General features: G+C 43.7%; 1 protein-coding gene across 2 annotated transcripts in view; it reads left to right on the top strand.

Moving 5' to 3' along the window:
* The window catches only part of FOXN2 (forkhead box N2), a 30,464-nt gene extending 7,733 nt beyond the window's left edge, over positions 1 to 22,731 (top strand). For both annotated transcript variants that reach the window (XM_005523262.3, XM_014252963.2), the window contains exons 2-6: positions 3,811 to 4,361; positions 11,099 to 11,223; positions 15,186 to 15,250; positions 18,285 to 18,353; positions 18,813 to 22,731. In XM_005523262.3, the coding sequence (XP_005523319.1) occupies positions 3,825 to 4,361; positions 11,099 to 11,223; positions 15,186 to 15,250; positions 18,285 to 18,353; positions 18,813 to 19,321 (1,305 nt within the window). In that variant the 5' untranslated portion in view covers positions 3,811 to 3,824 and the 3' untranslated portion in view covers positions 19,322 to 22,731. The remainder of the gene's footprint in view (positions 1 to 3,810; positions 4,362 to 11,098; positions 11,224 to 15,185; positions 15,251 to 18,284; positions 18,354 to 18,812) is intronic.
* The last annotated feature ends 329 nt before the right edge of the window (positions 22,732 to 23,060 follow it).

Raw genomic sequence — 23,060 nt, 5'->3', positions numbered from 1 at the left:
AGTGCTCATACCCTTTCCCAAACTCTCCAGTGAGTTTGAGAGAAGGCTGCAAAAAATATTGCCTTGTCTTGAGACATTGGGTCTCCTCTGATCTGTTTGTGCTTCTCTGGAGCTGACTGCTGCCTTGATACACCTGCAGCCTTAATCAGCACCTTTGGACCTGGGCTCTGCTGCTTGGGTTGTGAGTGCTCTGGAAGAGCAGGTCTTCACTGGGCTTTGGGTGCTGGACTGGCATGGATTAGCAGGGAGATCTGCTCCTGGCTTTTATGAGACCCCAAAAATCAGCCTCCTGGAAGAAAGTTGTCTCACCTCTTTTCTGATGCATCCTAACTTTTATTGGAGCAGCCTCAGTTGACTTGGTAGCCTTTTAATCTTCTTAGCCTGGAGTCATAGTCCTCTGTCTGTAATTACCATGGAAAAAGATGTGCACCTCCATTGTGATACTTTTAGGGGTAAATGCTTTGGTTGGCCTTGCTTTTGAAGCTACTAGCAGGAGATAGATCCTCGAGTTCCTTGGGATTTGGATGCATAAGGCTGTGCTTCCAGTTGGAAGTGTTAGTACCAGTGAACAGCAGCATGCTGTGGTCACTCTGTACTCATTGGTAGGGTAAAGCACATGGACAGAGCACAAACTTTTCCATATATTTCAGAGGTGTGCTTAAAGCATATTCTTTTTGCATTTGCCTGGCTGGAGGCTGCCTTCTGGCTCTGCTTACAGGGCTGGGGCTGTCCCCATGGGAATTATCAAGACATCTGCACTGGAGAGCTACTTCTGTGCTCTTTCCTTCTCACACTTTGCTCCCCTTGCACTGTGGTTTTTCTGCTGGGTCGTCCCTGGGCACAAAACCCTGCCAAGCTTACAGCAAAGATGGCTCTGGTGAATCCCATGACCCTTATGTTAAACATTAAACCCCAAATATTGGGAGTGGCAATCTTGAAAATGCCGGCTTGGAAGCTGTGTTCTCACAGTTGTGTTTGCTTACAGGGAACCAGAACACACATGGAGAAAAGAATTGTGGATTTTGGATGCTATTAAGGGTCTGTGTGAATGAAGAGGGGTTCTAGAGAGCACACAAGCTGACCACTTGCATGCCTTCAGATATGCTTCAGTGGCACTGATGTCACTCCTGTGATTTCATTTTTTCTTATTTATTAGTTGATAATAATCTAATATGGACTTTATACCTATTTAGAGAAAATAAATTAGTTTCTGATGTGTTCATGTAGAAGGTGTGTGAGGTGGTGAACTAGGTGTGTGAAGGTAATGAGATGTGGATTTTTGTAAATGTATCTACTAGGAGAAATGTGACACTAAACTATATTATTTACTGTAAATGTGTTACCTGCAAATAATTTTTATTTTCATGTGGGGCATTAAATATGCTAATGATTCTCCTCTAAAACATAGCAGCATGCAAACAAATAGTGCATTGATACCTCAAAGTCTACCTGATTATAAGTTTAATCAGCTTAATAAGTTGTTATATTTTTTCCCTTATTTTTTTGAGAAGACTGAGCATGCCCAGGCCATTTTTGTGTTGAAAACAGACTTTATTGCCCCCTTTCCCCTAAGAAATGAATACAGTGACCTCAGACTTGCATGTGTGTGTAAGCATGTGCATGTTCTTGATCTGCCTTGCTGGCGGAAGATTTGTAAAGGGAGATTTTGTGCAACATGAACCGAGAGCTAAAATTACCAAAACACGGCTGTGAGGTGTAAGCTCCTGTGTAGCTGCCTAAAGAGGTGCTGAACAAGGGGGCAAAGTTAATCATTATAAAGAGAACAGAGCAGCTCACGTTGCAGCAGAGTTGGGGTTTGTCTCACTGTATGAATTTTATCACTAGCTCTTTGTTTGTTTTGTTTCTTAATTCAAGAAAGGATTGAAGAAGTGACATGAGCATATGTATATATGGCTGTGTTTAAAGCCAGCCATCGCTGACTGCCAATATAAATCTGCTCTGGTGCCTTGGGGGAGAAGTAAATTGTAGGGAGAGCAAAGCTATTTTTGACCAGCTATTTGAGCAGCTCACTTTGCTTTAATTTTTTTCTTTTTTTAATACTGACTGAGGTGGTAGTTAATCATACCCATCCCAGCTCTTAATAGAAATAAGAAACAGAAAATAAAAAAATTATGGATGTTTTGCAGCACTGCTACTGGTAAGCAGAAGTGCAGGTGCTTTTGTCAACACAGCTTTGCACTAGCTGGTGCAAGAGCGTATGAGCAGACGGAGAAGAACAAAAATTGCTGGTGGGGAAACATGGTGTGTTTCCTGGGGGAGGCGCAAATTCTGCACCTCATGACTGCCTGGCAGCAGGCAGGGGCTGGCAGGAGTGGGGGGCATAACACGGATTATCCTGTTGCCTTTGTGTGTCACCACGTCACTCCTGCATTGTGCGTATTGCTCCCCTTCTCCAGAGTAAGGAGGCTGGGCAGTGTGACAGGGACATGGTGAGGCTGCTGGGGTAGAGCTGGCTGGCTCTGGGGGTGGCACAGCCAGGCAGTGGCCACTTGGCAGGAGAAGATGCAGGTGCAAGGAGACAAGTGTTTACTGCAAACTGGTGTAAGAAAACATCCAGTAACTGCATAGGGCTGTCTGGTGAGATGTGATATGGAAACTGTCCTCATCTTGAGCTCTGGCACTGGAAGCTGGAGCATGGAACCAGAATGATAGTGCTTACAGGGAACTGGATTGGGGTTTGGGTTGTTCTTTGGTTGTTTCATTGGATCTTTTCACAGTTAATACAAACCTCAGCTTTGCTCTATGCTATTTACAACTGTGAGCTGCATCCATAGTTGGAGTGTCTCATGTCTATGGTGTACATGTGTGTGTACCCCCTACACACATCTGTACAGTGCTCACATCAGCAGGAAAGAAACAGCTGTTCCTATAACACAGTTTGCTAGAAGACCCCTTTTAAAACTCGACAAGCAAGGTGGTTTCTGTTGGTGTAATGTCTCTAAAGCATGGCTAGCCTGTTAGGCCATGCATTGAGTGGCAGTGTTTTATAAATAATAATGTTATGATTAGGGTTTTAATGTTTTGTTGTTTTGGGTTTTTTTTAATCTAAGTGGTGAGCCATTATTCCCGCCATTCTGAGCTGCCACCCCTGTGGTTGGTCCCTTCCTGCTGAGAACTGATCCCAGCACATTCTGCTCTGCAGGGAAGCCCAGGGTAGGGCTGAAAGCCCTTGCATGAGTAGAAAAAGATCTTTTGGACCCAGGCAACTCTGTGGGACCCTGGTGATGAGCAGACAGGCTGGCCAGATCTTCCCCTAGTAGAAACGGGCAGCAGCACTTGGGAGTGATTGTGACTTGTAGGGGGTTATAAAGATTTCGTTTGCGCTGAGACCGCAAATAGACTTTATGTGACTTAAGTTTTGCAATTCCTTTTTCAGTCTTTGGACACCAAAGGCAAACACTTCTAAACTGGGTCAGTTTACAATATAATGAGTAACTTAAAAAGAGTTAATGTGAGAGCTGAATTGATTAGATCCTACCTGTTAAGGTTTTTTCTAGATTTCAGGTGTTGACATGAAAATAACTGTTATTTCTGTGTCTGAATTGGTGTTTCTAGATAGATACAGCAGTTTCCAAGTGCTTCCCATAAGCTCTGCTTATAAACCAGGGGGAGTTAACACATGCTCATGAGTTTACTGGGAGGCTGCTGCTGGAGCCCGGCTCTCACCAGTGGCTTCGGTGTTTGTGCACAGCACGGGGATGGTGCAGCCCTGCACTTGAATTTGGTGGGCTCCTGCTGAATGTGGTTGTGGTAGTTTGCAGTGATTTCTGACCCTCTCCTTTGTTGCAGACCAATCAAGCTAAATGGGTCCAGTCACTGGAATGACTCCGGATAAGAAAGCTGAAACGCCCGGAGCAGAAAAAGCCTCAGGACTACGGCAGTGCCATGGGATGGGCAGCCTGCCCGACGCGGGCGATGCCGGCAAGCCAAAGGCCACCGTGGTGGACAGAGATTCAGCAGATGATGAGCTCACAAATTTGAACTGGCTGCACGAAAGTACTAACCTGCTAACAAACTTCAGCCTCGGCAGCGAGGGCCTTCCAATTGTTAGCCCCTTGTATGACATCGAGGGTGACAGCGTGCCATCCTTCTCACCATCCTGCTACCAAAACCCTGAGAAAAAATCCTCCACTTCCAAACCCCCTTACTCTTTCAGCCTTCTCATTTACATGGCGATTGAGCAGTCCCCCAACAAGAGCTTGCCAGTCAAAGAAATCTACAGCTGGATCCTGGACCGCTTCCCCTACTTCGCCACAGCCCCCACTGGCTGGAAGAACTCGGTCCGGCACAACCTCTCCTTGAACAAATGTTTCCGAAAGGTGGAGAAAAGCCATGGCAAGGTGAGACCTGGCAGGGGGAGGTGGAGCAAGTTTGAAGTTCAGGGAGAAATGGAGAAGGTTCCGTTGTTCTCAAGCACGTTTTGTTTGGGTTGTTTTCCCCCCACCATGTCCTCTTAATTTGCAGATGGAGGTGGTTTGGAAGTGCTGCTTCTGTGAAATCACAGGATGACAAAAGTCACCAGGTTTTGTTATTTACTGCTGACCTGGGTACACCCAGCTCTGGTGCATCTTTTTTAAATCTGGCACACATGTGATTGCAAAGGACTCTTGTTTCCATTTACTTCCAATTTTGTTATCCTAACCAACCTGAAATTTCAGATAACTCTCCTAGGATTTCTTCTTGATGAAGCCTCTTAAACTAGTGCTTGCCCTAATTTCCAGTGCTGAAATTCTGGGAGTATGTTCCTCCTTCCCTGCTTTTCCAGGATGGCCATGGCTACAATTGCACTGGCAAGCAGAGGAGATTATGGGATGCCAACCAGCTTCCCTGCTTGGCTAGCAGAGATGTTGCCCCTCTGGGTGCAGCTGTGATCCCCTGCAAGGTGCCCTTGCTTGTGGGGGACGCTGGATGTGTGTGGTTGAGTGTTCCTCAGTCCAACAGCTTTCTCAAATATTAAATTGACTCTTCCACTTGTGATCTCCTATTACACTTAGCACAGCTGTCCAACAGCTATCCAATAACCATATTAATTCCTGCATTTAATGGACTGTAATGCTTTAACATGTCATAAGATGTGTGTCTCTGTGTGGTGCAGACACGCTTCTTAAAGTCAAGAATACTCTTTTCTATACAAGTTCTTCTTCTGATGTACATTATTTTTCTGGTGACTTTCTTCCTCCCTCTATCATTTCCCATCTTGTTCCTCAAAAAGCTGGCTCTAACTTAGATAAAATAACAAACCACATACTTAAAGTCAACAAACAAGTCTTGTGCTTGGAGGTGAGACTCAGTGGTAGCAGGCTTGTTATCATAAATGCCTGCAATGCTTGGAGTGCTTGACAGCCTCTCACTGTAGAGAGGGGTCCTGGAGCTGAGTGGGCACTGGGGAGAGCTGCCTTGTACTGATAGGACTGAACACCACTACTTCTCATTAATCCTACTTTTGCATTAGGGTATTGTTTTCACAAGCAGCAGCTTTGCCCTGAAAAAAAAGAGAGACTTTTGTGACAAGTCCATTAACTACCCTGTTGCTGAATTCTGAGTGTTAGGATGGGCTCTTAACGTGGCTCAAGGTGCTGTAATGGGGTGAGATGCTCAGGCTGTCCCTGTATGGAGGACTGGATTTGAGCAGGCACCTACACACTGCTGTAGGTGACAGGAATGCTGTTAAAGGCCTATGTGGCTCTGTCCAAGGAGGGTGACATGAGTTTCAAAAAAATTAAGGCAGGAAAGGGAAATCTAAATTGATGTGAGTTCCTTCTGTCTGTGGATCTGTCCTTAAATGCTCTGATGTTTTCCAGCCTCATGGATTTGGAGTTACCAGTCAAACCTGTTGTCTTGGCATTTGGGTGGGAAGAGCTTGACTCTGCCTGGTCCCCTGCTTACCCTGGCATCTCCATGAGTATTGCTGCTCGATGTAACATCTCTAGTAGGAAGAGCAAAATGTAGAATATCTCCCACTTTGCTACCAGCAAAGTGATGCTGATGTGCTCTGGCAGGGCTCCAGAAACTGTACAGCTCTGTAATTCTAAAGAACAGAAACTGCGCTTACCAAAAAAAAAAAACTGCCCCAAAAACTCACCCCCAGAATTTTGCAGAAGCTTCCTCCTTTCAGCAGTTCAATCTTTACCCTCTGCTCCACTTACAAAAGGACCAGATGAGGGTACTGCTCCAAATTCTTCCTGCAAAATAAGTCTGTGGCAAACAGCAGCATGCCTGGACCCCATGGGAGTTGATCTGGTAGGTGATGGAAATGCTGCAGACCCCTTTGGATGAGCTCCTCAGGTATCACTTCTTGGAGTAAGCAGCAGTTGCTCACAAGCTCATTTTGCTAATCCTGTTGCATGTAACCATGTGCTAGCCATACTTCTGGGTGCTTCCCTGAAAGGGCAGGATAATTTTGTATTTTTTTCCTTTCTTTTTCTTTGTTAATGGCATTTTGTACTTGAAAGGGAGCACACAATCAGCTTTCTTCTATGCCAAGTGCTTGTGGAAGCAGAAAGGTCCATGGCATGCTGTATCAGAGGATACAGCTGGTTTGTAAGAGCTTGTAAGGGCCCATCCTAACACTCAGTTATTTGGTTTATTTGGTAACATCAAGGTATGAAGGGTTTTAAAGCCTTTGAAATGAATCTGAGCTCTTTTTTTGGAAGAACCTCAATGTCTGACAGTAGGGGATGGATGGTCTGTGCCCCTGCATCCCAGGGCAGGCTCTGCTCTCGGACCCCTCCCTGGCTATTGCTGCTGGCTGTCAGCTGTGAAATCATCTCTTTGAGGTCAGGCAGCAAAAGGAAGAATCCATCCTCCTCTTTGCCATAATGCTGATATTTTGTTTTGGATTGGAAGTGCACCTTGAAGGAAAGCTGGTTTTTCCCCACTTATCCCCCTGAGCTGGCACTGCCGGGCAGTTTCAGGACACTTGCACTGGACTAATTTTGGCTGGTGCTGACCTGGAAGAATTGCTGCAGGAGCATGCTTACTGTGCCCTGATGGCTCTGGGCAATGTCCACAAGACCCTGCTGGAGCAGATCTGAGCAGAACATCCAAGGCACAAACAGGTGACCCCTCAGCACCAACTCCCTTATTCTGCAGAGCTCTTTCCACCAGACTGTGCCCCATCATGTTGCAGGTGTAGCGTGGGATGGTCATAGCTGTGGCTGATTGTTCTGTGTGTATATTTGTATCAGCCAGCTAAATACCTGCAGGTTGCAGGGGTTCAAGGGTCTAGGACAGCATCCAACAGATTTGGGGAAGACTGTCCTTGCTTGGACCACTGGAAAAAAATTATATATTGTGGTTTTTTTTTAAATGAGTGGTGCTGAAAGCAAAGTGCCTTGAGACGTCTCATGAACCAGCATTGCAGTCAAGAGGAGGAACTTCTTGTACCATAGGATCAGGATGTATGGACATCATCACAGCTTTGCTAAAATACCATTGTCTGCTCTGTGTGCACAATAGCACACTGCTGCTGTGTCTAAGTGGTGTGTCAAGGTTTACCCCAGGTGACAGACCCACGAGCTGAAATACCCTTTCTTTTTGAGCTGCAGTCTGCCAGTCAGATGAGATTTCCAGTGGGTTTCTGGTGGTGGTGGTGATGAGCAGCAAGGGAAGGGATGATGCTGGAGCAATCCCAGGGACACCTGCTTGCCTCCCAGTGTTCCTGCTGTGGCCCTGGTTCCCCTGAAGATGTGGAGGTGTGATTGTGAGTCAGTGATCCTCAGAAGATACAGCCAATGCTCTTTGCATCTTAAACACTGTCATGTTGCCTTGGGATTGGGGAGAGAGGCATCTACACTGTGACATTGTTTTTTTTGAGGGAGCAGCATCTGCTCCCCATCACAGGAGGACATCAAGTGAAAAGGGGTTCAGGGCTTAAAGCCATGAAGACTCTCCCTATTCTTTGTTTAGACTTGTTTTTACGATTATGGCATTAATGAATTAATTAAATAACGGCATATCAGTTCATTAATTGATATTGAGGAGAAGATGTGTGAGGAGGCAGGATCATCATCCACATGAAACATCAATTTGGCTGGCCCCTGCCACTGTTTCCTTTAGAGGCTGGGCGTTACAGGGCTTGAATATCTTCAACAATCCTTTTCTTGGTAAATATGTGATTTAGGGGTTTGTTTGTTTGTGGTTGTTGGTTTTTTTTATTTGTCAAGAGATCTTGTGTATCTTTTCAAGTATTTCAAGCACACAAAATCTGTGTAGCTTTTCAAGTATTTGGGCAAAGAGCAGGGCAGGTCCTGTCCATGCCCCTGGAGATAGGAAAGAGATGCTTTTTATGTGGTAAACCTTTGGGTGATTGCATTTTGTACCTCCTTCCACACAGACAGTATTTTCCAGTGGTTCAGCTTGCTCAGGTGGATGCAGCTGGTGCTCACTGTCCACAGCTGATGGAGCCAGGACTGCTGCCCAGGTGTGAAGCTGATGGACAGCTCTCTGCAGCACAGGGACGTGTCCCTGCAGTGAGCCTGAGCCACCAGAGCTGCTCTGCTTTGGCTGCTCCTCGGGCTTTGCTCACTGGACTGGTGGAGGACTGTGGTGGGGTGGTGGTAAAGGATAAGGCTGGATCATGGGAGGCATTTCATTTCCCACCCACATTTCTGTAATCCAGCCCTGAAACGCTGGGGGCTGGAAACTTACTGTCTTTACAAAATAGCTCCAATGCTTCAAAACACAGTCATTCTTTTCCTTCCTTTATTTTTGCCTAGATAAAATCCTTCAAGTCAAATTAGAAACATTGGAAAGATGCAGAAAAGGTGAAGGACCAAAAACTAATCTCAGAACTATATGATTGCCCCTGTTTTGAGTTGCAGAGTAGGAAGAGCCTGGTGGTCTCTTTTCACTGACTCTTGAGGGATTTTTCTCTAATCTGAAGTAGAAGTTACGTCTGCATTTCACTCCAACACTTGCCTCACTGTTGCAGTGAAATACTAACCTCCAAAGGCAGTTTAGCATTTTACAGTGTCCTGAATTAGTCCTTGCCAGGAGAAATGGCACAGTCTGTTCTGGCTTGTTTTAGAGCTGGATATTGGTTCTGTGGCATTTCCAGCTCCAGCTGTGGCAGGCTTTCCCTTACCATGTGACACCTGCTTTCAGACCTGGGCTGGATTTCTACTGCCTGTCTTTGCTAAGCAGAGGGTGCAGGCAAAGCACAGGAGCAGCCCCATCATCTCTTCAGCTCAATGTCTACTTTTAGTATCTCCAAAGGTGGGTGGAAGTGTGGTTTCACATTACACATGACCCAGAGAAGAAGTCACCCTGTTTACTGCCTGTTGCTTTGGATCTGTCAGTATCTGGATGGCTTCAGGGTGTGCCCGGGTTCAGCTTGCTGTAGCAATACCCACCCAAAATCCTTGTGTTATGTTGTCAGGGCAGCAAACTGGAGGAGTACCTTGCCGGGAAGATCAAAGAGGGAGACTAACCTCCAGCAGCTGAACCGAATGAGGCATGAAGCAAAAGTGCTCACCTAAAGTAGCAGATAAACAGTGTAGAGAAGTGGTTTGCTGATCAGGGGACTTCCTGCTGCTCCCTGGGGGCAACAGTCTCCAAACTGTGAAAGGGAGGGGGAAAAAAAAGCCAGTTTGGCATGGTTGGGGTACTGGGGAAAGGGGTCTGGGAGAGGTAGGTGCAGGAAAAGGATCAGGGTGTAAGTGTTACTGAGATGACAGAGCCAGTTGGGAGGATGCCCCCGTTAGTATCTAGATAGCTAAATCATCCTGCCAACCACCATGGCTGTTTATTAATTAGAAGTAAGCTTCTTGATAAGTATCTTACAGGTTTGCTTTTAGCATGAAAAGGGAAGTATAAGGAAGATTCAAGTTAAAAAAAATTACTTTGAGAGATGCAGTGGCTCAGAGATCTTTGTTAAGGCAGTGGCTTTAGTTAGCTACAATTGCAGCTGCCATCTCTTTCTCAGCTGGGGCTCTCCCTGGCTTGATTTTCCTCTGTTGATAGCAAGTTATTTCCTCTTCTCAGAAAACCCCTGCGACTTAAATAGAACCACAGACTTACACGCTTTGTAAATCCTTTTTACTCTAGAGTAAGTCATGGAGCATCCATCCATAAATTGGTATTTTTGTCCCCTGTGATTCTGGCAGGAAGAGGTCAGCTGGCCACCGTGGGCTCACAGGAGCTTCTCCATGAAGCTTGGGTTTCTGCTTTGATATTTAGCCTCCAAAAATCCTTTAGAAGGATCTTACTGTTCAGGTGTACAGCTACCCCAGCCTTCAGCCTTGTACATTTCCATTTCTGTAGCATCTGTTTTCCCAGAAAAATCTGTTGCTGCTACTTGCAGAGCTTTTAGTTGATCTGTCACGTCAGTGATTATAGAATTGTTTTAAATTTCCTATTTAATTTTCTTCTTTAAATTTCAAGAGCTATCAGGCTCAAAAAAAAAAAAAGTTTCATTATTTAGTAAATTTATGAAGAAAGCTTTGAGACAAGCAAGAGGTGCTTTATCCTTAGGTTTCAATGTACCAGGTTTAATAACAAGAATGACTAGCACAGGAGTGCTTACATTGTTAGGTGTATCAAAAATGCCTTCATTAGGTTTTCAGGTTTTGAAAAAATGGGAATAATCCATTTTTTGTAGCTGGCCATTGAACAAGATCCTTTTCCAGGGTGATGTAAAGTTTAATGAGTGTGTGTTTATATCTAAACCATGGGGAAGGTGCTTTGGTTTCTTACCTGTTAAAGAAAGGATTGCTAATCAGTCTGCTGGTGCCTGGACAGATCCTTAAACTCACAGCTGTGTTTATTGAGTGTTAAAATAGGGCTTACAGCATTAGGGGACATATGGGAATGGGGCTTTAGAGAAGGGGTTTTGGAGATGCTATCCCGACCTGCAAGATGGGTGTTTCCATAGTGTATCATGAGGGTCTCGGGACCATTTCCTCAATTTTGGGACCATCCACGATGGAACTGCCTGTGGATGTTGTGCATCAGCTGTGCAGTGGTGCATGCCTATATGCAGTCATGGCACTGTGCTGCAGCTTGGGGGTATTAAACTAGAAAGGACTGTACCAGCCTGGTCCTGGATTTTCTAATTTGCTGTGTTTCTTTGTTGCAGGTGAATGGAAAAGGGTCGCTGTGGTGCGTTGACCCAAAATATAAACCTAATCTTGTCCAAGCACTGAAAAAACAGCCTTTTTCCTCAGCACTTGCATTTTATACTCCACCAGCGTCGCCACCCAGGTAGGTGAAAGTCCTCATCCGACCATGACGTGGTTATGTTGCTCCAGGTAGCAGGGGGTGTTGAAGTGCTCTTATCTGCTGCCCCCCGAAAGCAGAATTTGAGTGGGCCTTAGGTGAGACCAGCTGGGTGAGATGGGGAGATGCAATGAGCTCAGGCTTCCCAGACAGCACATCTGGGGTGTGTTCAAGTCTCTTATTAACTGTGGGAGAGTTTAAAAGAAGGTCAGGGGTGTCCTGGCTGCTTTCTGGAGAGCCCAATTTCTGCAAGAGGGCAGGCAGGCCTGGGAACTGGAGCAAAATCCTCTTTCAAGCGCCGTCCATCAGGGCTGTTGTAGGGTGGTGCCTGGTGCTGCTCTGTGGAGGAGGTGAATGCCTTCTCCTGTAAGTCACTTGTCTGGATATAAAATGTATCTATTCTGTGCGTTTTGTTGAAAACAATTAACATTTCTACAGTCTGAAGTGCTGAGATGCTATTCTAAGAGGGTTGTTTTTCTCTGAGGCTGTTTAAAAGCATTTTGCAGCAGGGATGGAAAAGACAGCCTTTGCCATATGTAATCTGAGGTGGGGCATGCAAGATTCTGAAACCAGGACTTCCTTACCAACACAGTTTAAGATTAGGCAATAGATTTTGGAGAATTTAAAGTCAAACTCATGTCTCCTGAGTAGAGGAAGGGGAGCAGCAGCTGGGTCAGCCCATCTCCGGAGGCAGGAGGACAGAACACAGAGCAGCACGTTGGGTGAGCTCAGTTCTGAGGAAGGCACGTAGCTGGTTTGTCTTGTTCAGGAAAGAATTTGGGTGAGATAAGAGGTAATTACGGTGTCTGTACATTGTCCTATGCCTTAACCTTACTGCAAGGAGTTTCCTTAACAAACAGGAGGAGCTGGGATTTCTGGAGCAGGATGTAAGACTGAGAACACTGAGCAGATGTTTCTCAGGGTCCAGCAGGACACTGACCCTGGGAGCTGGCACCCCTGTGCAAGCCTTAGGGGCTCAAGATTTTTTTGTGGCATGGGCTTGTCCAGTGGGGTTTGTTGCACACAAGATAAAACCAGCTGTCTTTGGTCTTTCTCCAACCCAGGGCCATCCTGGGCTGGAAAAAGCCAGGCAGAAGTATTCTGTTTTCCAGCTCTCTGTTGGAATTGGGAACATTACCAAAATAACCCTGAAACATTTAAGTATTAAGAAATTGTCATATTGGAAACTATGAGTGGTGGTATTGGTTGGGGTTTACGGGAATAAAGATTATTGAAATGACTGTAATTGGGCTCTAGAGGATCTGCTTTAATGTCTCTTTGTAAGGGTATCGACTTCTGGTTTTGGGTACAACTCAACTGAAGGTTTGGTCCTTGAAAGCTTTAATGCTCTGTCTGTGTAAGTACAGCCAGACTTTAAAATGTAGAGAATAATACAGATGGGAAGGGGCCTCTGGACATTGTCTGACCTGCCAGAGGTGCAGAGGATCGACAGACTCAGCCTAGGGCAGGGTGTTCAGAGCCTTGACCAGTTAAGCTTTTAAAATCTCCAGGGTCTCCAAGATCAGTGCAGCTAAAGCTGTGTTAAGTGTGGTTTACTTAGCATGGATAAATGCAACATACCAACATTAGGTGTGAGGAGGGAGACATTTCATCTGCATGCTTAAGTACTTGGAAGATCAGGTTTTCAATTTGAAGCTGTTGTTTTTGGTAACTTTTTTTTTTCCCTTTACTGAAGGACTAGTCACACTTGCCAACAATTACAAGGAAATCCTGGATCTAATGAAGCCACATGGCAAAATTCCCACTGACTTCAACATGGGAAGGGTTTTGCAGTGCTTGTATTTATAAGTACAAGAAAATAAGAAACAACATATTAAGATACCAAACTGCTCTCTAATTAAAGCTGGTTTATTTTCTTTCAATAATAAAAAACGTTTATGTGGCTTCCCATCGCACACAGAAAAACAGATTTATTTTTTTCCCCTTCCATGCTTAGATTTGATTTAAATTCTGGCCCAATTCTGGGGAAGGGCCCCCAAGGATCTGCCTTATTGTAGAGAGAGAGGAAGCCCAGAGGTTCAGCTGGAGAGAGTCTGAAATACTGTCCAAATTTATCTTCAGAGTGATCCTAAAATTCAGCTGTGACAGTCTCCGAGTTTCCCTGTGGGAAGACTGGTTCTCATGATTATTTTACCATGTGTTTGTGGGGAGTATGCCTATCATTCAGTGTGATTTTTAAAATAAAATTTAAGCTGTTGCTTTGAGCAGAAGCTTTCCAAAACTGTAATCTTTGTCTAGTGACACTGACATTTGTATTATAGATGATTGGCATCCCTGATGCATTTTATTTCTGCACAGCTTGTTCAACAAGTCGTTGTGAAGCCCCTGACTGCATTCAGGTTCCAGTGCTACATGAATTACAGCCCTGGGGACAGCCACAGTCCTCAACTTGCTCATACCTTATGCATGGCTTGTCTTAATCAATACCAGGCATTAATTTACTTTATTAAGGAGAGCTCTATGTGGACATGATTTTTGAAGGATCTGAGCTTAGACAAAAGGATGGTGATGTTTAGCATCTCTTTGTACAATGGATCTGAGGGCTGCAAAGACAGCCAATTTGGGTTAGACCATTGCTTTCCTTTATTTTTATTTTTTTTTTTCCCCACCCATTTTTGGATCTCTTCTCTTTGCACTCCGTGGCTGCTACAAGAAAAGATACCAGACGGTGAAGCCTAGTTTTGCACATTTTTCCCGTTCAACTGAGGTTTCTCTTGCAGGTTGGGCTTGAAAATTCTGTCATCGCCCTTCAGATTGTTCCAGCAGCACTATAAAAGATGCACATTGCTACATTTCATGCAATTTTAATAGTGTGTACTATTTTTATTGTAGTTACTTCTAACTGCTCACTAATACATTTACAATAAACTGAGTAATTAGGGCTGGGTGTGTAGCAGGAAAAAAACAAACATGTAAAAGCTTTAACTTGCCCTTTATTTTGTGAGGGATTTAAGGGTACTTTGTCTGATGCACAGCTGGTCTGATTATGAAAAACCACCCTGGATAGCATCAACTTTAAAATCAGCATTCTTGATTTGTTTTGTTTTTCTTTAGTTTTTCTCTTCCACAGTTCTTTGACTATTACTTTTTGGTCTTGGTAATTGCCCACCACTGTTTGGAAAAGCAAATAATCACAACTGGTCCTTACCTGTCCTCTGAGCATCTCTGTATGAGCTAATGTTTTGTTCATGTGTAGGTTTTATGTAGTAAAAAATATGTATCTGTCACACTGTATTAGAAATGGCAAAAGTAACAACATAGACTCTCTAGCTGGGTTGCACAAGAGAGCAAGTTTTATTCTTCCAGATTTTCTTTTATAGACAGTTCTATAAGAAGGTCTGGAAAGGTAAAACTCTCATTGGTCATGAAACCAACACATCAGCATCATTGGACACTTGGGAACACCCCTTGACTGTTTCTTGCAAGTAAACAACAAGGCAACAAACAACAACTGCAAAGGTTGTTTTCCTTCTCTAAGGACTGTTTGGAATCCTCTTTATGATTTCTCAGGCCAGAGTGAGAAAGTTGTGTGACTTAATTTCATACAGGCTCAAGCTAATGCCTGAAGCCTAAAACTCTTTTATTTGACCATTGTCACTTCCCATACATGTCTTTGTTTAAAATCCAGCCTTTAGGCAGGTATAGAAAATCTGTAGAAGTCTGTGACTCTTGCCAACAAGATTTTTGCTTAGTGTGTGTATTTGGAGGTGTTTTCCAAATGCTGGTGATGGCTTAAATAGTGCTACACAAACTATAAACCAGTGCTGAGCCATCTACTGAGGGCAGCAGAAATTGCTTGCCTTCCTGGGATGAATAGGGTTGGTTTTGTTTTTAGCCTTCTATGAGCATAATATTGTCTGCTGTGCTTTGTATAAATCATTTGCCTGATCAAGGCTTGGCTTTGAGCTGTTAAATTTCTTTTTCAGTAGGTCGTCATCCCCTCACTACCTGACTTCAGTCCTTCAGCAGAATCACAGCCGATCTCTCAAAGGTAAACTTGGAATTTCCTTTCACTCTCCTCCCCTGGTTTTGGTCACAAGTATGGAGTGCAGCCCAGCTGCAGATGATGTCTCTGTCCCTGCTCTGAAGGGTCTGCTAGATGACAAAAAAACCCAGATGTAGTACAATGCACATGTATTATATTAGCTACTCGTATTAATTTTAAATCCGTGAGGTGAATTTCAAGGTGTAATCGGGGCCATCTTGTTCTGACAGCAAAATATTCAGCATATGCATTACTCCCAAGTATGACCTACTTAATAGTTCAGTAGGAAATGAATCTGAAAGCTGCACATCTCTTTATCAGTTTTGTTGGAGACCAAGAACTGAGAACCAAAGGTAGCAAATGCTAGTGTATAAAACTTGAGGTACCAAGAGGGAGCTAGAAGGTGTGCCGGGGGTTGCAGCTTTTCTTTTGAAGGAGCCAGTTGAGCACAGCTCTTGCACCTTGCTAATAAAGCTTAATTAGGCTTTTCCTAGACAAAAATAATAATAATTTCGTGTTTTAAGTGCTGAAAAGTGAACAGTACTCAATTATTAAAGGGTTGAATCTAACAAAATGTGTTGCAGAGGAGTGTTGTTACAGCTCTTTCAGCAGGGTAGTGAAAGGCACCGCCCAAGTGGGACCTGAGCAGACACCCAGCTCCCTGATTTTGCAGGCTCAGTAGGCTTAGAGATGAGAAGGTTGCTTTTGGTTTTTGGCCACAAACCAGCAGCTTTGGTTTTGCAGCAAAGCCAAAGCTTTTTGGAGGCCAAGCAGCTGCCTGGCCTACAGGTGATGGTCACCATGCACCACCCTGATGGAGGATCTGTGGTGGCATCTGGGTGGCAAGGAAACATCCCTTGGCTGGCTGGCTGCTGCAGGGCTGCTGGATCTGGGATTCTCAGGGCTTGTTGGAGAACACAAGAAATCCCTCCCCTCCTAAGGATTTTGCTGGTGTGTCTTATGACAGGTTTGGAGGTTGCCTCTTCCATTTAGCTACACCAGAGGTGCCAAAATAATGACAGGTATATGGTATCACTGAGTTTCTGCATGTGGGGGAGCCTGTCCAGCATTTCTCTTGCATTAGAGGCAAGTCATCCATGTTCCTGGGGTCCCATAGGGCAGCTCTTGTGCAGATGAGCAGAATTCCTTGTAGTAAGGAGTTTCCACAGCCATTCTGCTGAAGAAGTGCAAATTTGGGAAATACTGCACTGTTGAGAAGAGCAATCACAAATGAAGCCAAAGCACATTATCAGTGACACAGAGCACTGCTAAGAAGCCACTGCAGAAGTGCCTCTTCTCATTCTTTGGGAGTATTAAGGTACAGAAATATTCTTTGTGGGTAGTAATCCTGCATTGCATTAGTACCTCTGATTGCTTGTCATTTTTACAAGGTGGTGCTTATATACCAACATCAAACGATAAAATAAAATGTCTGGGATAGCAAGTAAGGAATGGGAATATTTCACTTCCTGATTGCACTAGTGGAGCAAAGTAATTCTTCATGCTTTATTTTTCTGCTTCTTTTTGTCAGTTGGGTGCATATAACCTATGAATTCAGGGGCTCTGTTTCTGCCGAAGAAAGCCAAAGCAGAAGGAAAAAAAAAGTAATCGCATGAGTACAAGGGGGTAGAGCCTAAAGTATGCTGGATTTAAAATTAAAGGCATGGAAAACAAGGGGGTGAAATGTGTATGTTTTATAAACTGTGTTGGAGACGGCAGCTCAGTCCCCTTCCTGTGTTGGTACAACATTCCCAATGTGTCATGTTCTTCAAATTTCTCCTTGACCAGGGGTGAAGTTAGGGAGAATTATAAAGACAAGGAAGCCAGGCTGATAACTCTGCAGTTATCTCAATACTACTCTCCCCTTAAATTCAGTAACACAGTTAATGCGTGTAATGTGGGGGAGAAAACAAATGCCATCAAAAATGACATTGCTGATGTTTTACTTCAACAGTTCCCCCCATAGTTCCAGTTCAGCAGAACCGAGAGCTTGTTCTGCTTGCTGCTGGTGCCTTCCAGCCCTGTTCTCCACTCACTGCTCATACATATGTACATACCTACCTACACCTCAGATGTGAGCTTCTGCTCTCAGACACCCAGGCTCTTGTGAGAGCTCCCTGTCTCTTTGCTCCTGTTCTGCCTGTTTAGTCCACCATACGTATTTCTGTCCTGTATAAGGAGTATTCATCATCCATTGCAGAAGTGAGCCAAAGAATGGATTGGATTTCCTCTTCTTTAAAGGGCAGGGGCATGTCCTGAAATGAGTGGGAAAGGCATACTTGTTTCATTTCCCTTTCACCTTGTTGTGGTTAGAAATGTCACTCTCTGCCCTGCTATCCTCAAGGTGCCTTTCAGAAATGTAAGCAATCTACTCTGCAAAGGATGGCATTTTGCAGCAGTGTTTCTCACTGCAGCTGACAGTGCCACAGTTCACCTCAACCTTCCCTACATGCTTATTTATTATTTAGATCTCCCTGATTTCTAGATTGAGCAGTTCAGTGCCCTTTCCCCCTGCGTAGTCTCAATTTCTTCCGTTGGACTTACTAGTGTGGAAAATTCTGCTGGAGGAGGGAGGTGTGCTGAATTAGTGCTGCGTTAATGGGCACGGCTGCTCTCAGCCCTGCACATTCCCACAGCCAGGGCATGGAGCTGCCGAGGTGCTTTGCTGTGCCATGTGTCTAATCTTTCTCTCCCAACTGGTACAAACAAAAGGCACTTGTTAAGTATAGCAACAGCATTGTCACATGAATGTCTAATTGTGTCACTGAGTCTTGGCTTCAGTGAGTGCAACGTGAGATCTCAGCCTTTGAATGTCATAGTTAAGGTATGAGCCTGATCTGGAACAGTATTGGGCTGTACAAGGGTCATGCTTTGTTTGAGTTTTTACATTCCCCCCACCCTTGCTCTTTGTTGTAGGCCAGTACAGGCAAATACATATCTATATAAATATACACATATGTATGTATTCTTTGTATATTGTAGAGACCTCATCTTGTCAGGCTTACCTGAGTTCTAATATTTTGCTGCTTCTGCTTCACAGAATCTGATATTGATGCTGCTACGGCAATGATGCTGTTAAATACTTCCATTCAACAAGGGATGCTGGACTGTAAGCATAAACCACTTTATTCTTGTTTTCCTTCTCTACTCAGTAACTAAATACTTCATAAAATTTCAGGAAACAAGTATGGTCTAGTTTCCAAACAGTAAAAGTAGTCAAGAAGTAATTTTGGTTTAATTATTCTTTCAGCTAGCATTGCAAGAGTTTTACTAGAAGCAGACTTTCTTTTCTTTCCCCAGTTAATTTTGATAATTTTTTTGCAAAGTTCTGTCCCTGCCCTCTCTGTGCTAGATAGTAAGAAGAGTTTCTTGGCTACTTCTCTGTTCCTCTAGCTCTTAGCTGAGATTGGGTGGTGACTGTTGTCCTCTGGGGGTGACAGTAAATGGGCACTTTGTGACTTTAAATGCTGGAATTCAGTTTCCCTTGCAGCCAGCCAGGCCCAGCGTGCTCGTGGTGCAGGCGATCTCGCCGGGGCATTTGCCTGCTGACACGTCTTGTTTTTCACAGGTGAGAAACCTCAGCCTCTGAAGACACCCAAGAAGAGGAGCTACGGCAGCGCATTCAATCCTCCCAGCTCCATAAACCTGCAGGAGAACGATTCCGCGGCCACCAACATCGATCCCAGCGAGGATCACAACTACAGTGCCAGCAGCATGGGCTCCCAGCGCTGCGCCTCCAGGTCCAGCGTGTCCTCCCTGTCCTCCCTGGACGAGGTGTACGAGTTCATCTCCAAGACCAGCCACGACGGCAGCGAGGGGTTTCACAGCGAGGTGGACACAGATGGGGACTATGAAGACGATCCTCTCGGAGACAGTGGCTATGCATCCCAACCCTGTGTAGATACCTCTAAGGAAAGTCAGCCCAGCAAGAAAGTACTCGAGGAGCTGTGTCAGGAGATCGACGAGGAGCTGAAGGAAGCGGCAGGGTCTCTGCTCCACCTTGCTGGCATCCAGACGTGCTTGAGTTCCTTAATAAGTACTGCAAAGACCCACTGTCACAAGCAAAGGAAAAAATAATATGTTTGTCAGTGTTGAATATATACATATATTTTTTTTAATTGTGGCAATACTCTTCTACTTTTACCCTTCACAAGGGAGATCAAAGCCATAAGAGGACTCACTGCTTTTTTTTTTTTTTTATTTTTTGGCGCAAACTATACTTTAGCCATTTATTTTTAAATCACCATCTAAAAAGAAAATATTTAATCTTCTCAAATTAGAAGATATGCATGACTTGTGAAAACCCAAAACCATACTTCTTAATGATCACCTTTTAATTATTTTTTTTCTTTACAATAGTTGACTATTTTTTTTCAGAGATGTTTGTTCAGATGCACACTGTGGATCATATTTACATCTCTGCTGGCCCCATCTGCAGAGGTGAATTTTGTTCTGTCTAAGGGCTCTGACTTCCATGTAAAGGATTCAGATTCATTTTGCAATAAGAGAATCTCTTTATAGTTCCTAGACATCCTTCAGCCAGAAAGTGTTTTTTGTGGTATGTTGAACTTTATCCCTATTTTTCTTTTAAAATCAGTGTGATTACTTACATCTTCCTGTAGATGATGTCTTTTTTATTTTCTTTTTAATTTTCTGTTCAGAAAGGGGTAAGCAGTTCTGTTGGAGTGGGTTTTAACAGTACTGTACATACAAGGATGCCTTAAGTATGTTGCAGAATTGTATACAGCTATCCAAGGTCATCTTTCCTGTTGCTGAAAGGTAGCATGATGTGCCATAAACATTCTCACCAACGGGAAGCTACTGCTTCCACCAGGTGTTGGGCAAGCTGGGTGAAAATTAGGAGCAGAGCCACTTAAGAAACCAATGTCCACTGTTGAAAACAGTGCTGGATTCAGCCAAAAGTTAACCTTTCCCTAAGGGAGTATTTTCCTGGCTATTTGAATGCCTTTCTTAGACTAGTGTGGGTTTTTTGCCCTTTTTTTCTTTCTTTTTTTTTTATTTTTTTTATTTGTCAGTCTCTTCATGAATCCTATCCTAAACTGTCTACTTCCAATGCAAACACAGCCATGCTGCTGAAGGTCTGTTGCTCTGAGGGCCCATCCCAGTGCCTCTTGAAGACAACGGTGGTGCTCCTGCTGACTCAATGGCTGTTGGATCAAGCCTGAAATATTTGAGGTTCTTTGTGTTTTGGAATTTAAAGCACAAACACTAGGAGAGAAAAAAAAAAAAGTTGTTTTTTGGGGTTTTTTTGTGGCTTTTTTTTTTTTTCTTTTTCCAATTCAGTTTTAAGAATGATTTGTTTTATTTCTTGAAAGGGAAGGAAAATACTCTGCTTCATTCCTGCTTTGTGTGGGCGCCTGTTAGCCTACACCTGTAACAGGGCAACGTGTGTGCAGCCGCGTGTCTGTTCTGGCTATCATAAGTGCTGCATTAGCCAATTAGATCTGATATTGGATGTGTTACTGATGGGTAGTAGGGGTAAAACTTGCCATTTAAAGGAAAATCAAGTACCAATGCAGTGGTTCTTAGGATTTCAGGAGCTGAAGATGTGAATGCTTGGTGGAACTGCTTCTTCTTGCTCATGGGTTGCTTTTGAACTCTCATGGAAGACTGCGAAGGGCAGAGCTTGTGTCAATGTGAAAAGGAGATAGATACATCTAGATCTCTCAGATACACAGAAATACTGTGAGCAGCCTGAAGTTTTGCTCAGTGCCATGATTTCACTTTGGTACTGTTGAAGAGGGGTGCTGCCAGGCTCCTGCTGAAGTGATTGCAGCTTTCTGTAGCTTCCAGTGAGAGCTGGATCAAGGTCCAGGTGTTTTGGAAGCTGTGTTGATAGTCAGCTCCATGGTTTGCTTTGGTTCTGAATTATTTTAGCCTCAGATAAAATTTGCGGAGCTTAATACTGACTGGGAGTGTGGCTGTGCTGCTGTTAACCCTAAAGTTGGTGACAATGACTTCAGCATATCTGAAGGACTGGGATGCTAGCAATGCATTTAATCACCAGTGAGAACCAGGTACTTGTCAGCAGTTAGCAGTGAAAGCTGCATGCCATCCATCCTTCTAGCTGGGAGCACTGGAATTGTGGAAGGGGGGAGCAGTCACAGCCTTTCCCTGGGACAGTGTTGTGTGGCGGGGCTGTGCTCTTCCTGCTCTTCCTGCTTTGCTGTCTTCCCTCTCTGCTTCCAAAGGGGAAGGCAGATGAGCTGTCCCCCTGCCCTGTCCCACCGCATTGTCCCAGGCCTCTGCCCGCACGTTTGGCAGCAAAGGCCGACAGCTCAGTTGTGGAACACCTGTCCTGGCAGTGGGAGAAGAGCTGCCCTTCCTTTCTCTTACATATCTGTTGGGTTCGGGTTTGTTTGCCACCTCAGTTAGAGACCCTGGTGTATATAGTATAAATGGAGTATAATTAAAAGTTATTTTGATTGTTGGGCTTTGGGTTTTTTTAGTGACATATGTAAAATGTTGATGCCAATGGTTGACTTGGATACATTTTGGCAAGAAAAGTATTAATGAGCCACATTCAGTTCTTTAAATGCAGTGAAGAAGTGTATGAGACCTGTGTTCATGGGAGGTTGCTCTGTTCAGGGTAAATATGATGTGATTACTGTACAAACCTACATTGGCTTTTCAGATTCCAATCCTAAATCACTTATCTGCAGAAGTCACATCAAACGTTCTTAAATCCAGCTGTAAAATGGAAGTTGTCTTGTTTGCAACTTTTCATCAGCCTGAAAAGTACAAGCTTTAATTAAAGCAAAGTATACTCATACACGTTAATAATGGTGTGGTCAAACTATTTATTGAAAAAGGAAAGGTAGAATATTTTAAATGTTGCACCTGCTATTTTATCTTAAAGCACATTCTTCACACCTAACTGCCAGTGCCATTATCAAGTCTGTTTTATAAATGTACATTTCTTCAAACTAAAAAGTGCATAATTAAAAGTATTATGTTACTGCCATATAGTGATATAAAACATTTTATAATTGCCAATTCATTGTAACTATTATTTATTTAAATGTGAATTGTAAGAATGCATTCTGATCAAATGAACCAGAGTTGTTTTTAAACCATTCCTGTTAGCTTGTTTCTAATGTAGCATAAGCAATGTCCTTGGGTTTGTTTAGAATAATTTTGCCAGTAGGTGACCAATTCTAACCCTCTTTCCTCTGGTTTAGTCCTTCTCCCGTTTTAAAGACAATTTACAAAAGTTTAGTTTTTTGTATGCTAATCTCTGTTAATTAAAATGTTTATAAATTTTATTTTTACCAAAGAGATGCAATTCATTATGACAAAATATTGCAGAATAAACTTTGTTTTATAACATTTGTGACTTTTCTGCCCACATTTTTCATTCAGATGATCAAAGGGGCTTTTCTAAAATAAACAGCATTGCAAACAGAAAGCGCTGTGTTCTCTCTTTGTCTGCAGACCCTGGCTCTGGTCTCAGATGGTGCTGAATATTCCACTTCCCATTTAAACTTCTTCCACGAGACTGGACTAGTGTAAAAAGCCCAATGTGTGATTCATTGTGGGTTGGTTAAGATGTTTGCATGCATGTGGAAGTCATCTGTGAAATACCTATCAGTCCATAGCAGGATTTGCTTGCAGTCACATTCATCCATTGCTGGCCCCTAATATTTGAAGAGCATCTAATTAAGGCCAAGGTTTTCACCCTTTAACCTGGAACCTAAGGAATGTTTTGACATCTTGGAAATTGCTGAAACACTACTGCCTATCTTCTGCCCTCCTGTGCAAAGCACTTGTTTAAACAGAAATAACTTGAATCTTC

This window comes from Pseudopodoces humilis, chromosome 3 (assembly GCF_049639895.1).
Source record: "Pseudopodoces humilis isolate 2021_Gansu_Grassland_sample_001 chromosome 3, ASM4963989v1, whole genome shotgun sequence".
Lineage (NCBI taxonomy): Eukaryota > Metazoa > Chordata > Aves > Passeriformes > Paridae > Pseudopodoces > Pseudopodoces humilis.
This window is presented reverse-complemented; position numbering and strand designations above follow the sequence as displayed.